This window comes from Gorilla gorilla, chromosome 21 (genome assembly GCF_029281585.2).
Source record: "Gorilla gorilla gorilla isolate KB3781 chromosome 21, NHGRI_mGorGor1-v2.1_pri, whole genome shotgun sequence".
Lineage (NCBI taxonomy): Eukaryota > Metazoa > Chordata > Mammalia > Primates > Hominidae > Gorilla > Gorilla gorilla.
This window is the reverse complement of record NC_073245.2, coordinates 43792924-43805467: the sequence shown is the minus strand read 5'-3', so window position 1 is coordinate 43805467 and position 12544 is coordinate 43792924. Positions and strand designations below refer to the sequence as shown.

Below are 12544 nucleotides of genomic sequence, written 5' to 3'. Positions count from 1 at the left end.
AGCTTGGGCAAGGGAGAGCCCTGGGTCTGTCAGTATGGTGGCCACCCGCTCCTGTCTGTTTCCCCACTCAGTGACCTCATACCAGGTGGGTGGATGAGGGTTGTGGCCACCATTTGCCTGGTTGGGGGTGGTGCGCGGTCGGTCTCCTGCTGGCCGGGGCTGCTGTCTTCAGCAAACTTTAGGGAAACCCGGGCGCTGAGATTTCAGCTCTTAGGCCCCAGAAGGCCTCTAAGAATCACTAGGCTCAATCCTTCCCCACCCCAGCCTCTAGAGGTCCTGGCCCTTGTGCCATGACTGGCCCCACAGTAGTCATTTTGGGAAGAAACCCAAGAATGGGCAGAATGGGAGACAAAGCCTTGATCTTCAGGGCAACCTAGAGTCTGAGCCCTCATCAGCCGAAGCCATATGGGCACAGGGACCAGGGAGGCTGGCAGCTTCTACAGTTACTGCTTCCCTTGTGAGTCAGGTCAGCCCTGGGTACTCCCCACCACTCTCACCATGGTGAGTGGGAGACTCTCATCTGCCAACACCCTTGCTGCCCCCAAGTATTTCGAGGAAGGTGGTGAGAAAAGTGCTAGCTGGTGAGAGAGGGCTCGTGGGCCCCCTCTACTGGCTAAAAGGTGTTTTACGGGTGCAGGGCTGGCCAGGCACTGGGGTGGGCACCCTTAAGGGGCTTGCAGAAAAGATTTTGGGTGGGCAGGTGAGACCTAGAAAACCCAGGGCAAGACACTGGGTGCTTAAACAGAGAATCTTCCAGGAGCACAGTGGCCTGCCCTGGCCATGGGATGAGTTTTTAATGTGAGGCAAAATCAGTCCACAATACAAAATCTAAAAATCACACCCACTTTTCCCACCTGGCTCCCAGGGAGGGGGGAAGCTGGGGGTTTCTTTTGCCTGCAGGGTGTGGGGAGGAGCAGAGGAGGGCCAAGAAAGGGAGAAGGAAACAGAGGCCACAGAGGCCTGGCTGGAGGTATCCTGCTGCCCTCTGCCCTGTCCTGGAGCTGCCCTTGGCCTCCTGTGCCCTCTACCGGTGCACGCCTGTGTGGGCCCAGCCCCCATCTGTCTGGTCTGGCCCTGAGAGGCTCGGGCACCAGCCGCATCATTTCTCTTTCTTCTCCAGCCCCTTCGATGCTGATGCCTCTGTTCCCTCTTTGGATTCTGTCACTGCCGCTGGATCCTTAGGATTTGACTCCTCATAACTGACCAAAAAAAAAAAAAAACAATAAAAATTCATTTAGAGGAGAGGGTGAGCAGAACCTTGGTTGTCCCCTTCCCCCGCCCCATCCTAGGATAGCGCCTGGTCACATGCGGAGCGTCAGCCCTGTGTCCACTGCCCAGCACCTAACAGCGCCTGGCCCCAGCCCTACCGCATGCCCTCCTCAGGCAGGCTGCTCTGCTTTCTCTGAGCCCGGGGGTACCAGGAGGCAGCAAGGGCAGCAGCCAATGGAAGAGAGGTTGGGCCTGGGCTTGTCTGGGCTGACTTCAAGCTTCCTGAACCTTCTGCTGTAGCGTGGAAAAAGGGGTGGCCATGACAAGGCTACAAGAGATGGAGATAGGCTGCCTCCCAGGGCACACAGCATGAATCAAACAGCTCAGCCCCAGAGGTGAGGGCACTGCTGTACTGGCAAGTGGCAAGGTGCTGCTCTGAAGACAGACACCCTGGCTTAACTCCTTCTATGGGCTTCATTTTTCAAGCAACTGAGTTCATGCCAAAGATAATACACATCTTTCCTCACCAGATCAACTCCGTGAGGCAGGAATGTGCCCACTTACAGATGAAGAAAGTAACCTGCCTAAGGTTATACATATACCTTGAATGGTAACAGTATCTACTACTGCATGACAAGGGCCATTTCCATTCACTATGATGTGGGCCCCGCATTACTGGTGAGGGCAGGAAGCTTCGGGGTTGTCCTGCTTCCCAGCCCTATGGCTCGGTGCAACCACTGCCTGGTGGTTGTGGAGGAGCTGCTCTTGCGGCCTACTCCTGGCAATGGTCCCTGCCCTATGCATTGGAGCTGCAGTGTCTGCCCTACCTTGGGCCCCGGGGCAGTAGGGGGAAGCGGGCAGGTGGGCACCCGCTGGGCATTACATGGCGCTGGGATTCTGCGGGCGCCGGCGGCGAGGGCCAGCTAGCTTCTGCTGCATGGAGTCGGCCAGGCTGGCTGGGGAGCCCGAGACTGTGGGGAAGTGGGTGAGCCTCGGGGTATGAGGCAGGATTTCCGCCGAGGACTCGTAGCTGTGTGAGAGAGAGAGAAGAGACAGAAAAAAAGAGATGGATAGGGAAAGACTAAGGGAGGACAGAGACTTCCTTTCCAAGGAGCAGAGAGCAGAACTGTCTTGTTTTTACCCATTTTTGCACTTCCAGATTTTATGGAAAGAAGCTGATATTATTTGGAGAATGAAAAAAGAAAGATGCACCTAGACAAAGGCACATCAGGCCACTGTGCAAAAGAACAAGCATGCTCTAGAAGTGTATGTGCTGCTGTGGAAACACCGCTAAGAAATACCATAGAAACCCAATGTGCAGAATGCTCCAAGAATGCCACCGTCTGTGCAAGAAAAAGTATACACACATCAGTGCACAGGTGTCTGAATGTCTGTGTAACACTGCTGGCCTCTGTGGGGTAGCTGGAGCATGAGGGTGCTCTCTCTCTTACAGCTTTGGAATTTTTAACTATGTGAATGTGGTACCAATATAAAAATACGTAAATCAATAAAAAAAGGAGGAGAATAGAAGGGAAAAGTAAAAAGGTGGAGAATCGGGAGAGAAATGGGGAGAAAGGAGGGAGAGAGAGACAGAGAGAGATCACTTGCTTTTTACCCCAATCTAAGAATGTCCAGGGTGGGAGTGGAGGGCAAACAGTGGGGGCAGGGTACCTGTATGGCAGAGCATTTAGCACCAAGCAGGTAAAGGCCAGGGGCACCCTCTGCCTTGTGTATTCAGAGCTTTGCCTGATGAGGGCACAATAGCATTGGGTGGTTACCCCAAGGGGAGGGGCAGGGAAACCTGGGCTGGATGGGAGGCAGAGGGAGGGTGAGGGATGGGTGCTAAGCTCAGGGATCGGGTGCCATGCCTGCTCCCAAAGCTCCCTGAGACCTGTCCCCAAGTTCACCCCTAGCCCCCACTTGCCTCAGACCACAGAGCTTTGCTGGGCAAGGCAATGTGGGCAGGCAGGCTGGGGGCTGGAGATTCTAGACAGGACAGGGAGGGCAGAGGCAGGTCCGGGGGAGGGGTGAGTCACAGGCTCCCCTGTGGGGAGCCAGGTGCACAGGAGGCCCTGGCAGGCGCTCTAGGGACAGCTTGGAGGCCAGGCAGGTGGAACTGGGCGGAAGGCACCCGAGTAGGCAGCTTTAATCGCAACTGGCAGCTATTTCTAGGTCCCTGGCAGGCAGGGTTGGCAGTGCTGGGGGCAGACACCTGTTGGAGTCACGCAGGCCTTGCGGTATGGGTGGGGCTGTGTGCAGGGTGTGGTAGGTGTGGATATGGCCCTGGGGAAGGGGTATCTGTGTGAGATACAGATAGAGAGAAAGCAGTGAGCTGTGGGTTAAAGCCACAGAGGTGAATGAACAGGGACTGACACCTGCCTTCTACTAGAGGCACTTTCTACCACACTAGGGCATCCCACACGCCCCCTGTTCTATTACTCACATGTGAAAACTGAGGCCATGGGAGGGGAAGACATGCCTGAAGTCACCTGGGGGCAGAGTCACCTAGGACTTCTGACAGTAGGCAGAGAAAAATCCACAACAGCTATTCTTAAGATCCAGCTAACATTTGGATGGGGGATGCCTAGAGGGCTCTGATGCCTTGTGCTCCCCTGGCTCCTGGCCCAGGGTAAGGTTCCCACTGGTGTCCACAGGCCAGGTACCCATGTACTGGTGAAAAAGGCAAGGGGTGGGGCTGGTGGCGGGAACAATGTTCCCCTGGAGAGGTGTAAAGATACCCCCAGCAGGTTCCACTGACTGCCAGCAGGTGCACTGGTGCCCATGAGGACATCTGCCCCCCACTCTGCCTTACCTGAACATCTCTGTCACTTCTCCCTTGGCCAGCGCCACCAGGACAGGAAAACCGATGCAGGCGGGGACCAGGTATAGGAGGGCAGGCTATGAGAGGACACAGGCTGGTGAAGCCATGCTGGGCACGGCACTGCCTCAGGGCCGTGCCCAGCACCCCAAACCCCTCCTGGGCTGGACTGAAGGACAGTGACTGGTCCAGGACCATAGCAAGTCAGTGGCTGGGCCTGAACCCAGGGCTCCTAACTCCCAGACAAGCGTTGCTCCTCCCGAGAGGGAATGCAAGAAAACTAAGAAACTCAAGTAGGCAGGGCTTCAAGGGTTCCCAGGGGTTTGGCTGGCAGCATCTGAATCACCTAGGTCACCAGGTTCAAAAAGCAACTTCCTGGTTTGGTCCTACTCCCAGAGACTCTGCTTCCTGAGGTCTGGGGCTCACACCTGCATTTTAGCAAATGCTCCAGGAGATGCTATTATACTGATGATGACGCCACAGCTGCTATGTAATGACTACTTGTTGCAGCCTGTATTAAGGTGACCTAGCTGGTTACTGGCTCCCCCAGGATTCACACCCAAGCAATTTGGCATGTCTGTGCTGAGACTCCTGGTAAAGCTGGGTTTGGAGAAAAGGACGGTTATACTAAGACCCTGTTCATGAACATCTACTGTGCAGGCACTGAGCTTAGCCTTCCCAGGAAGTCAGCCCACTGCCACATCCCATGATGGTTATCCTTTTGCAGAGGAGGAAGACCAATGCTTCACAAGGAGAGGGAAAATAGCCCAGGACTCAGAGACCCAAATCTTTTTTTTTTTTTTTTTTTGAGACAGAGTCTCTGACTCTTGTTGCCCAGGCTGGAGTGCAATGGTGCAATCTTGGCTCACTGCAACCTCCGCCTCCCGGGTTCAAGCGATTCTCCTGCCTCAGCCTCCTGAGTAGCTGGGACTACAGGTGCCTGCCACCACGCCTGGCTAATTTTTGTATTTTTACTAGAGATGGGGTTTCGCCACGTTCGCCATGGTGGTCTCGAACTCCTGACCTCAGGTGATCCACCTGCCTCGGCCTCCCAAATTGCTGGGATTATAGGCCTGAGGCACCACGCCCAGCCCAAAGAGTTTCTTTGTTTTTTTTTTGAGATGGAGTCTGGCTCTGTCACCCAGGCTGGAGTGCAGTGGTGTGATCTTGACTCACTGCAAGCTCTGCCTCCCAGGTTCACACCATTCTCCTGCCTTAGCCTCCGGAGTAGCTGGGACTACAGGTGCCTGCCACCATGCCTGGCTAATTTTTTGTATTTTTAGTAGAGACAGGGTTTCACCGTGTTAGCCAGGATGGTCTCGATCTCTTGACCTTGTGATCTGCCTGCCTTGGCCTCCCAAAGTGCTGGGATTACAGGGGTGAGCCACCGCGCCTGGCCAAGTTTCCTTTCTTTCTTTTTTTTTTTTTTTTTTTAATGATTTTGAGATAGAGTCTTGCTCTGTCTCCCAGACTGGAGTGCAATGGTGTGATCTTGGCTCATTGCAACCTCCGCCTCCCGAGTATCTGGGATTACAGGCATGCGCCACCATGCCCGGCTAATATTTGTATTTTTCAGTAGAGATGGGGTTTCACCATGTTGGCCAGGCTGGTGCACTTGAGTTCTTTCACATGGAGTCAGGTCCCTTGCTACGTGCTCTGTAAGTCCCTCTAATTTCCCTCACAGCATTCCTCAGCAATTTTTTTTTTTTTTGAGACAGGGTCTCACTTTGTCTCCCAGACGGTAGTGCAGTGATATGAACACGGCTCACTGTAGCCTTGACCTCCTGGGCTCAAGTGATCCTCTCGCCTCAGTCCTACAAGTTGCTGGGCCTACAGGTGTGCGCCTCCATGCCTGGCTAATTTTTGTATTTTTTGTAGAGACTGGTTGTCACCATTTTCCCCAGGCTGGTCTTGAACTCCTGAGCTCAAGTGATCCACCTGCTTTTGCCTCCCAACGTGCTGGGATTACGGGTGTGAGCCATCGTGCCTGGCCTCCCCAGCAATTTGTAATGGAACATCCCCATAGGTGGTGAGCTCAGTGAGGGCGGGCCCACAGCTGTCTTGCTCACCGTAGTGTGCCCTGCATACTGAAGAGGGCCTGGTAAATACTCAGTGAATGGCTCCTTCATGGTGCTTCTTCATGGGTGCTCATGAAGTGAAGAGATTGTCCTGGAGAGGGTGAGGAAACTTCATTCTTTTTTTTTTTTCTGAGACAGAGTTTCCTTCTTGTTGCCCAGGCTGGAGTGCAGTGGTGCGATCTTGGCTCACTGCAACCTCCGCCTCTCAGTTCAAGCGATTCTCCTGCCTCAGCCTCCCGAGTAGCTGGGATTACAGGCATTCTCCACTAAGCCCGGCTAATTTTGTGTTTTTAGTAGAGATGGGGTTTCTCCATGTAGGTCAGGCTGGTCTCAAACTCCCGACCTCAGGTGATCCACCCACCTTGGCCTCCCAAAGTGCTGGGATTACAGGTGTGAGCCACCACGCCTGGCCGGAGACTTCATTCTTAATGTAAAGCCAGCCCTTGGCCAGAGAACAAAGAAGTCTTTCCCGCATGCCCTTGATCCTAACATTCAGACTTATTTCTTGCCATCTGTCATAGGTGGGCTGTGATCAATACTGCTTTATGTATATTAAATTATTCAATCTAACAATCCCTAAGTAGGATGGGCGTGGTGGCTCACACTTGTAATCCCAGCACTTTGGGAGGCTGAGGTGGGCAGGTCAGTTGAGGTCAGGAGTTTGAAACCAGACTGGCCAACATGGTGATACCCTGTCTCTACTAAAAATATAAAAATCAGCTGGGCATGGTGGTGCACGCCTGTAATCCCAGCTACTTGGGAGGCTGAGGCAGGAGAATTGCTTGAGCCCAGGAGGCGGAGCTCCAATGAGCTGAGATCACACCACTGCACAAAGGCAGAGGTGACCCTTACCTAGACCAATGCTAGCACTGGGACTACCTGTGTGTTGGAGAGCAGGGGACCCCATGGGACAGGGTCCCCTCATGTCCTGGATCCCCTTTCCAAGGATTTTCAGAGAGGTGCCCACTTGGATGACTGGGGAGAAGGGCTGGGCTGCTGCTGGGGAGTAACACAGGCCTTGGGTCAGGGTTCAGGAGTTATTAGTCTGGAGTCCAGATCGCCACCCAGGGCCCAGCCTGACGTAGTGTTCGCGTTCTCTCAGCGCTGCAGTTTTCCGATAAAGGAGAGGACTCCTGTGTGCCAGAGCTCTGAATGGGAGCCTCTTCTCAGTCCAGCCAGGCAGAGGGTGAGGCTGCCACCTTATGGCCACTGGGGGAATTGGCTCTGGGCTTGGACTCCAATAAGGGGCTGGGAGCTGCAGAGACCTCCAAAAGGCCTCTTAACTAGTCCTCCAAACCAGGTCCAGTCACTCTCTGCGACCCTTGCCATACGCATGTTACTCTCACCTTACACGCCATTGATGCCCTTGAGCAGAAGTGAGAGGCAGTTCCACAATGGTTGTTCTTGGTTTTTCTAATTATGGGCTAGGGGTCTTTTGACCTTCTATAAAGTAATACTGTACTAGGACTAAATGAGTTATTAGCAAAAGAGTTTAGCACAGTGCCTGGCACGGAGTGATTAAAAAAACCCCAGCTTTTGTGATGAATTCAAAGATGGCTCGTCTGTATTTGGGCCGTGGGGAAGGGGAAAGGGGACAGAAGCAGCAAGCCCAGAGTTCCATGGTTACTGGGTGGTGCTGGGATTCACAACAGGGCTCCCTTAGCCCCTGTTCGATGCTGCGTTTCCCATGGCCAGGGCTTGAGAGCCTGGGTGTGGTTTCCATGCTGACCCAGGTTTGAATCCTGGCTTTACCACATACTTGCAGTGTGTCACCTGAACTCGTTTCCCCACCTGTTCACAAGGATCCTCATGAGTGCAGAGCCTGACATGTGGAAGTGCTTAACAAACAGGAGCTCTTATTATTTCCAGTAGAAAGTAGGGCAATCCTGTCTGCTCACTTTCCCCTGAATCTTCCCCTCTCCAGGCCACGCTGAGGGCTCCCAGTCCTTGTGCTATGTTGCTTCATTCTGTGGCGGCTCAGTACTCCATCCTCATCTTGGTGGGAGAAGGAGGCAGAGCCTGGGCTACTAGGGAGTAGGGGGAGGGACGCCCCAATACCCAACACCCACTCCAATCCTGTTCTTCTCTGCCTGCTTCCCACTACCAAGGCTGAGAAGCCAAATCCTCTTTCCTGGACTCTCCTGTAGCCAGGGTGGCTTTAGGACCCCAGTCTGGCCCATGAGATGCTGAAAGGGTTCTGGGAAAGTTCCTGCCTTCCTGATGAAGGCAGCAGGCATGGCTGTTAAGCTTTTCCCTCCTTCTTGCCTCTAACGTGCCCATGCTGCCTAGAGCAGTGGCAGCCATCTTGCAACCACAAATGGAAGGCCAAGAGAATCACAGATATGACTGCTCCAACACCAGTGGGGAGTGCCTATCTCTGGACTGCTTGCATTTACAAATAAATCCCTCTGTAAGTCCCTCTATTTGCAGTGAGGCATTCATGACACTCTGATACCATCCTGCTCACCTGAGCATGCTTGAAGATGTGCATGATGAAGATGGTAAGGCCCAGGCCGAAGATGTAGGCTGCAAAGCTGGTGTAGAAGTAGGTGTGGGTATTCTTCTTCAAGCTGCAGGGAAGGTGTGAAGAAAGAGGAGGAGGGTTAGATATAGGGACTGAACTAGTAATACCCCTTCTGAGGGAGCTGGGGAAGACCCTAGAGGTTGTGGGGGGGTGACTGAGCTCTGGGCTGGGAGTCTGGAGGTGGGTGTGCACGCTGATACTGCCCCCAGCTATGTGTCTCTGGACAAGTTGCTTTCCTTCTCTTAGCCTCAGTTTACTCATCTGCAAAATGGGAAAATGAGCTCATCTCCTTTGTAGTTATGAATATCAAATGCTGCAACTTATAACAGTGGCTGTAAGACTTTAGTCAGCATAAAAATCATCTGGAAAGCTTGTGAAAAAATGCAGGATTCTAGGTCCCACCCCCAGGGAGTCTGATCTAATAGCTCTAGAGCAGGGCCCAGGAATCTGCATTTTGAAAAAACCATCTGAGGTGAATCTCATACCGTTGGATCATGCTTTGAGAAGCACGGATACAGAAACTGCAAAGGTAAGTTACTACTTTTAAGTGCAGTGGACGTAATAGTTCAGTAGCCTATTTGTGGTACTAACTAGATGCTGGCTGCATGAATAAATGCCAGTGGCTTCCTGGAGGTGATTCATCCAAGATCAGCTTCAGAACAGATGAATCATATACAGCCCGGCATTGCCATTACGTGACTTCCCTCTCCAATGCCAGCTCCATAACCTCTGCATGTCCCCAGCACCTGGGATGTGCCCAGCCAGTACTATGGACTCAATTAACATTTGTGGAATGAATGAGTGCTTCTGACCCCCTTCTCTCCTTGTCCTGGGTGCTTCTAAGCCTTCGGCTGCAAGTACCTTGAGAACTCACCTATCGTGAGAACTGGGATACAAGTGACTCCCTTTGGGAATGTTGCACTGATTCTGGAATCAGCTGAGGAGCTGCTTATGCTGTGAGCCCAGGCTAGAAATGAGACTCTGTCTCTGAGGGTGCTGGCAGTTGAATCTGTCTCCAGCAAATAGCCTGGGGGCTTCTTATGGGTTTCACTTTGTACTACCTCTGAACAGCCAGGAGTAGAGACGGCTGGCACAGACATCCCTCTACTTACAGACTGGCCAGGTCTCTTCCAAAGGTGACTGTGAGCCCATATGCTCCTAAGGTTTGAAGTGGCACTACACAAATAACCCAGGTGTATGTGAGTGGGAAAAACCTAAGTTTCACATGGAAACTGGATTTCAATGATGCTGGTAGTAAGTTTCTCATTACCACTGTCACTGTTATTACTGCTTTTGCAACTATCAGGCATGAGGAAATCAAGAGAAGTTCACAAACCACCTCAAAGTTAAGTGCAACATTGCCAGCCCTCACAGGGATGACGGGGCATAAAATGATGGAGCTGTTGCTGGCGCCCCCTGCTGACGGCAAGTCCCATTGCATAGGTGCATTAACTCGGGTAAGACCTTTCTTGTGTTTTAAATGCTGACCTAAGTTGCCCACCTTCTCCCCCTCGTGCTCACTGTCTACAACAGACTGAAAAATGTCTGAGTAAAGAGAGGGCAGGGAACAGCTAGAGCAGCTGAGACATGGTGACCTGACCCTAGGCTGATAAAAGATGATGAAGATGACTGCAACCAGGATTCAACCAAGAGCTACTGAGGTCAGTGTGTGCTCAGCACTCTCTCCAGATTTTCATGGTAGGAACTCTTGTTATTAACTCAAGATGAGAAACCAGAGGCTCAGGAAGGTCAGGCCACTTGTCAAGGTCACACAGTGAGAAAGCACTGTGAGTACCACCAGGCCCTTGTGGGTTTAAATCTCTTGGCCTATGATTCTTAAAACAATTTTTTGACCACAGGCTCTTCAAATACTTAGAACTTCAAGATGCAAAATGCAGATAAAATCAGAATTGCTCTGGCTGCTGTGGGGGTGGAGGGTCTGGTCTCCTGAGGTACCTTCTCTGGGCTCCTGAAGGCCACTGGAGAATCCCTGGAGAAGCCCATGCTGGGGCAGGCCCTCACTCAACTCACCTGATGTCAAAGCGCAGCAGCAAGGCAATGAAGATCCCTGTGGGAGAAAGCTGGGGTTAGAGAGTGGCAGGGAAGCAGCAGGGCAGTGAACTAACAGGAGACTGGGTCCTGGTCCCCAACCTGGTGTTCCGTCTTGGAGCAATCATTGGAGACCAAGGGTGTGGCCAATACTCTCAAGTGCCAGCAGAAAGTCCCATTTCTCTACATAGAACAATGAGAGGGGCCCAGGATTTTGCTTTGGCCTGGGACTACAATGACCCAGCACCTCACCGCATCATACTATGTCACACTGTGTCTGCCCAAATGCTTATCAAGTGCCTATGTACCAGGCGCTTATGGGAAATGCAGGAGTAGGCAAAATCGCTGCTCCCACAGAGCTCAGCCAGGGGGACAGGGTAGCCACACTATGACATACCTCAAATAGTCATGGAAATCATTGTGAGATTGTGACTGTTAAAGAGTGCTTCCACTTTGGAAGGCAGAGGTGGGTGGATCACGAGGTCAGGAGTTCCAGATCATCCTGGCCAACATGGCGAAACCTCGTCTCACTAAAAATACAAAAATTAGCCAGACATAGTGGCATGCACCCGTAGTCCCAGCTACTCGGAGGCTGAGGCACAAGAATCGCTTAAACCCAGGAAGTGGAGGTTGCAGTGAGCCGAGATCGCGCTGCTGCATTCCAGCCTGGTGACACAGCGAGACTCTGTCTCAAAAAAACAAAACAAAACAAAACAACAAAAAACAAAAGCAAAAATTAGCCAGACGTGGTGGCAGGCACCTGTAGTCCCAGCTACTGGGGAGACTGAGGCAGGAGAATCGCTTGAACCCAGGAGGCAGAGGTTGCAGTGAGCCGAGATCGCGCCACTGCACTCCAGCCTGGACAACAGAGTGAGACTCTGTCTCAAAATACAAAAAACCCCAAAATGAGCCGGGCATGGCAGTGCACGCCTGCAATTCTAGCTATTGGGAGGCTGAGGCAGGAGAATTGTGCTTCCCATGTTATAAGAAGGCTTAACAGGATGAGACCTAGGCTGGGCAGGGGCGATGGAGGGGAAAGAAGGAAGGCTTCTTGGAAATGCCACACGCCAGGAGGAGAGAACAGCATGTGCAAAGGTCCTGGAGAAAGAGTGCTCAGGAGATGTGGCAGGGACTGAGGGGTCACTAAGGCAGCTTGCCCACTGGCAGGAGATGAGGAGATAGACCAGCCCTGCAGGGCCCCGAGGACCATGGGGAGGAGTTGGGTCTTTATCCTGAGTGAAGAGACGCACTGGAGGCGTTCTGAGCAGAACAACCTAAACACATTTTGAAAAAGGCCCCTGTGGCAGTGCGTGGCTGGAGGGGGGAGGAGGAGGGGCAAGCAGTGGGCCATTTGAAGGCTCCACAGGAGCACAGGAGAGGGTTACCTCGGTCCACCCACTGCACTCTGAAACTTGAAAACCAAGCCAATTGTAAGCAATGGTTCTGCTAAAAAAGAAAAAAGAAAAAGAAAGAGACATCCCGGAAGCCTAAGCATCCCCAAAACACAGCCAACCACTCCTGTCCCTGTGCTATACGCACACCCTGTGTGTCGCCTCCGTTACTGGGCTCTGGGCTCTGAGTCTCATTTACTTGAAGGAAAGCACTGAGAAGCACTGCCTGGCCGGGTGCGGTGGCTCACGCCTGCAATCCCAGCACTTTGGGAGGCCGAGGCAGGCGGATCACCTGAGGTCAGGAGTTCCAAGACCAGGTGCAACCCCGTCTCTACTAAAAATACAAAATTAGCTGGGTATGGTGGCGCATGCCTGTAATCCCAGCTACTCGGGAGGTTGAGGCAGGAGAATCACTTGAACCTGGGAGGTGGAGGTTGCAGTGAGCTTAGATTGTGCCATTGCACTGCCTGGGCAA

The 12544-nt window shown here is 52.7% G+C and overlaps 1 protein-coding gene across 4 annotated transcripts in view; it reads right to left on the bottom strand.

Annotated features, from left to right (window-relative positions):
* Positions 1-761: 761 nt before the first annotated feature.
* The window catches only part of HM13 (histocompatibility minor 13), a 54869-nt gene continuing 43086 nt past the window's right edge, over positions 762-12544 (bottom strand). For 2 of the 4 annotated variants that reach the window (XM_019017277.4, XM_055373256.2), the window contains 5 exons: positions 10661-10697; positions 8573-8675; positions 4022-4107; positions 2093-2239; positions 762-1199 (listed from right to left, as the gene is read on the bottom strand). In XM_019017277.4, coding sequence (XP_018872822.1) covers positions 1100-1199; positions 2093-2239; positions 4022-4107; positions 8573-8675; positions 10661-10697 — 473 coding nt within the window. In that variant the 3' untranslated portion in view covers positions 762-1099. The remainder of the gene's footprint in view (positions 1200-2092; positions 2240-4021; positions 4108-8572; positions 8676-10660; positions 10698-12544) is intronic. The other 2 variants (XM_019017278.4, XM_055373259.2) reach the window with 1 other exon arrangement.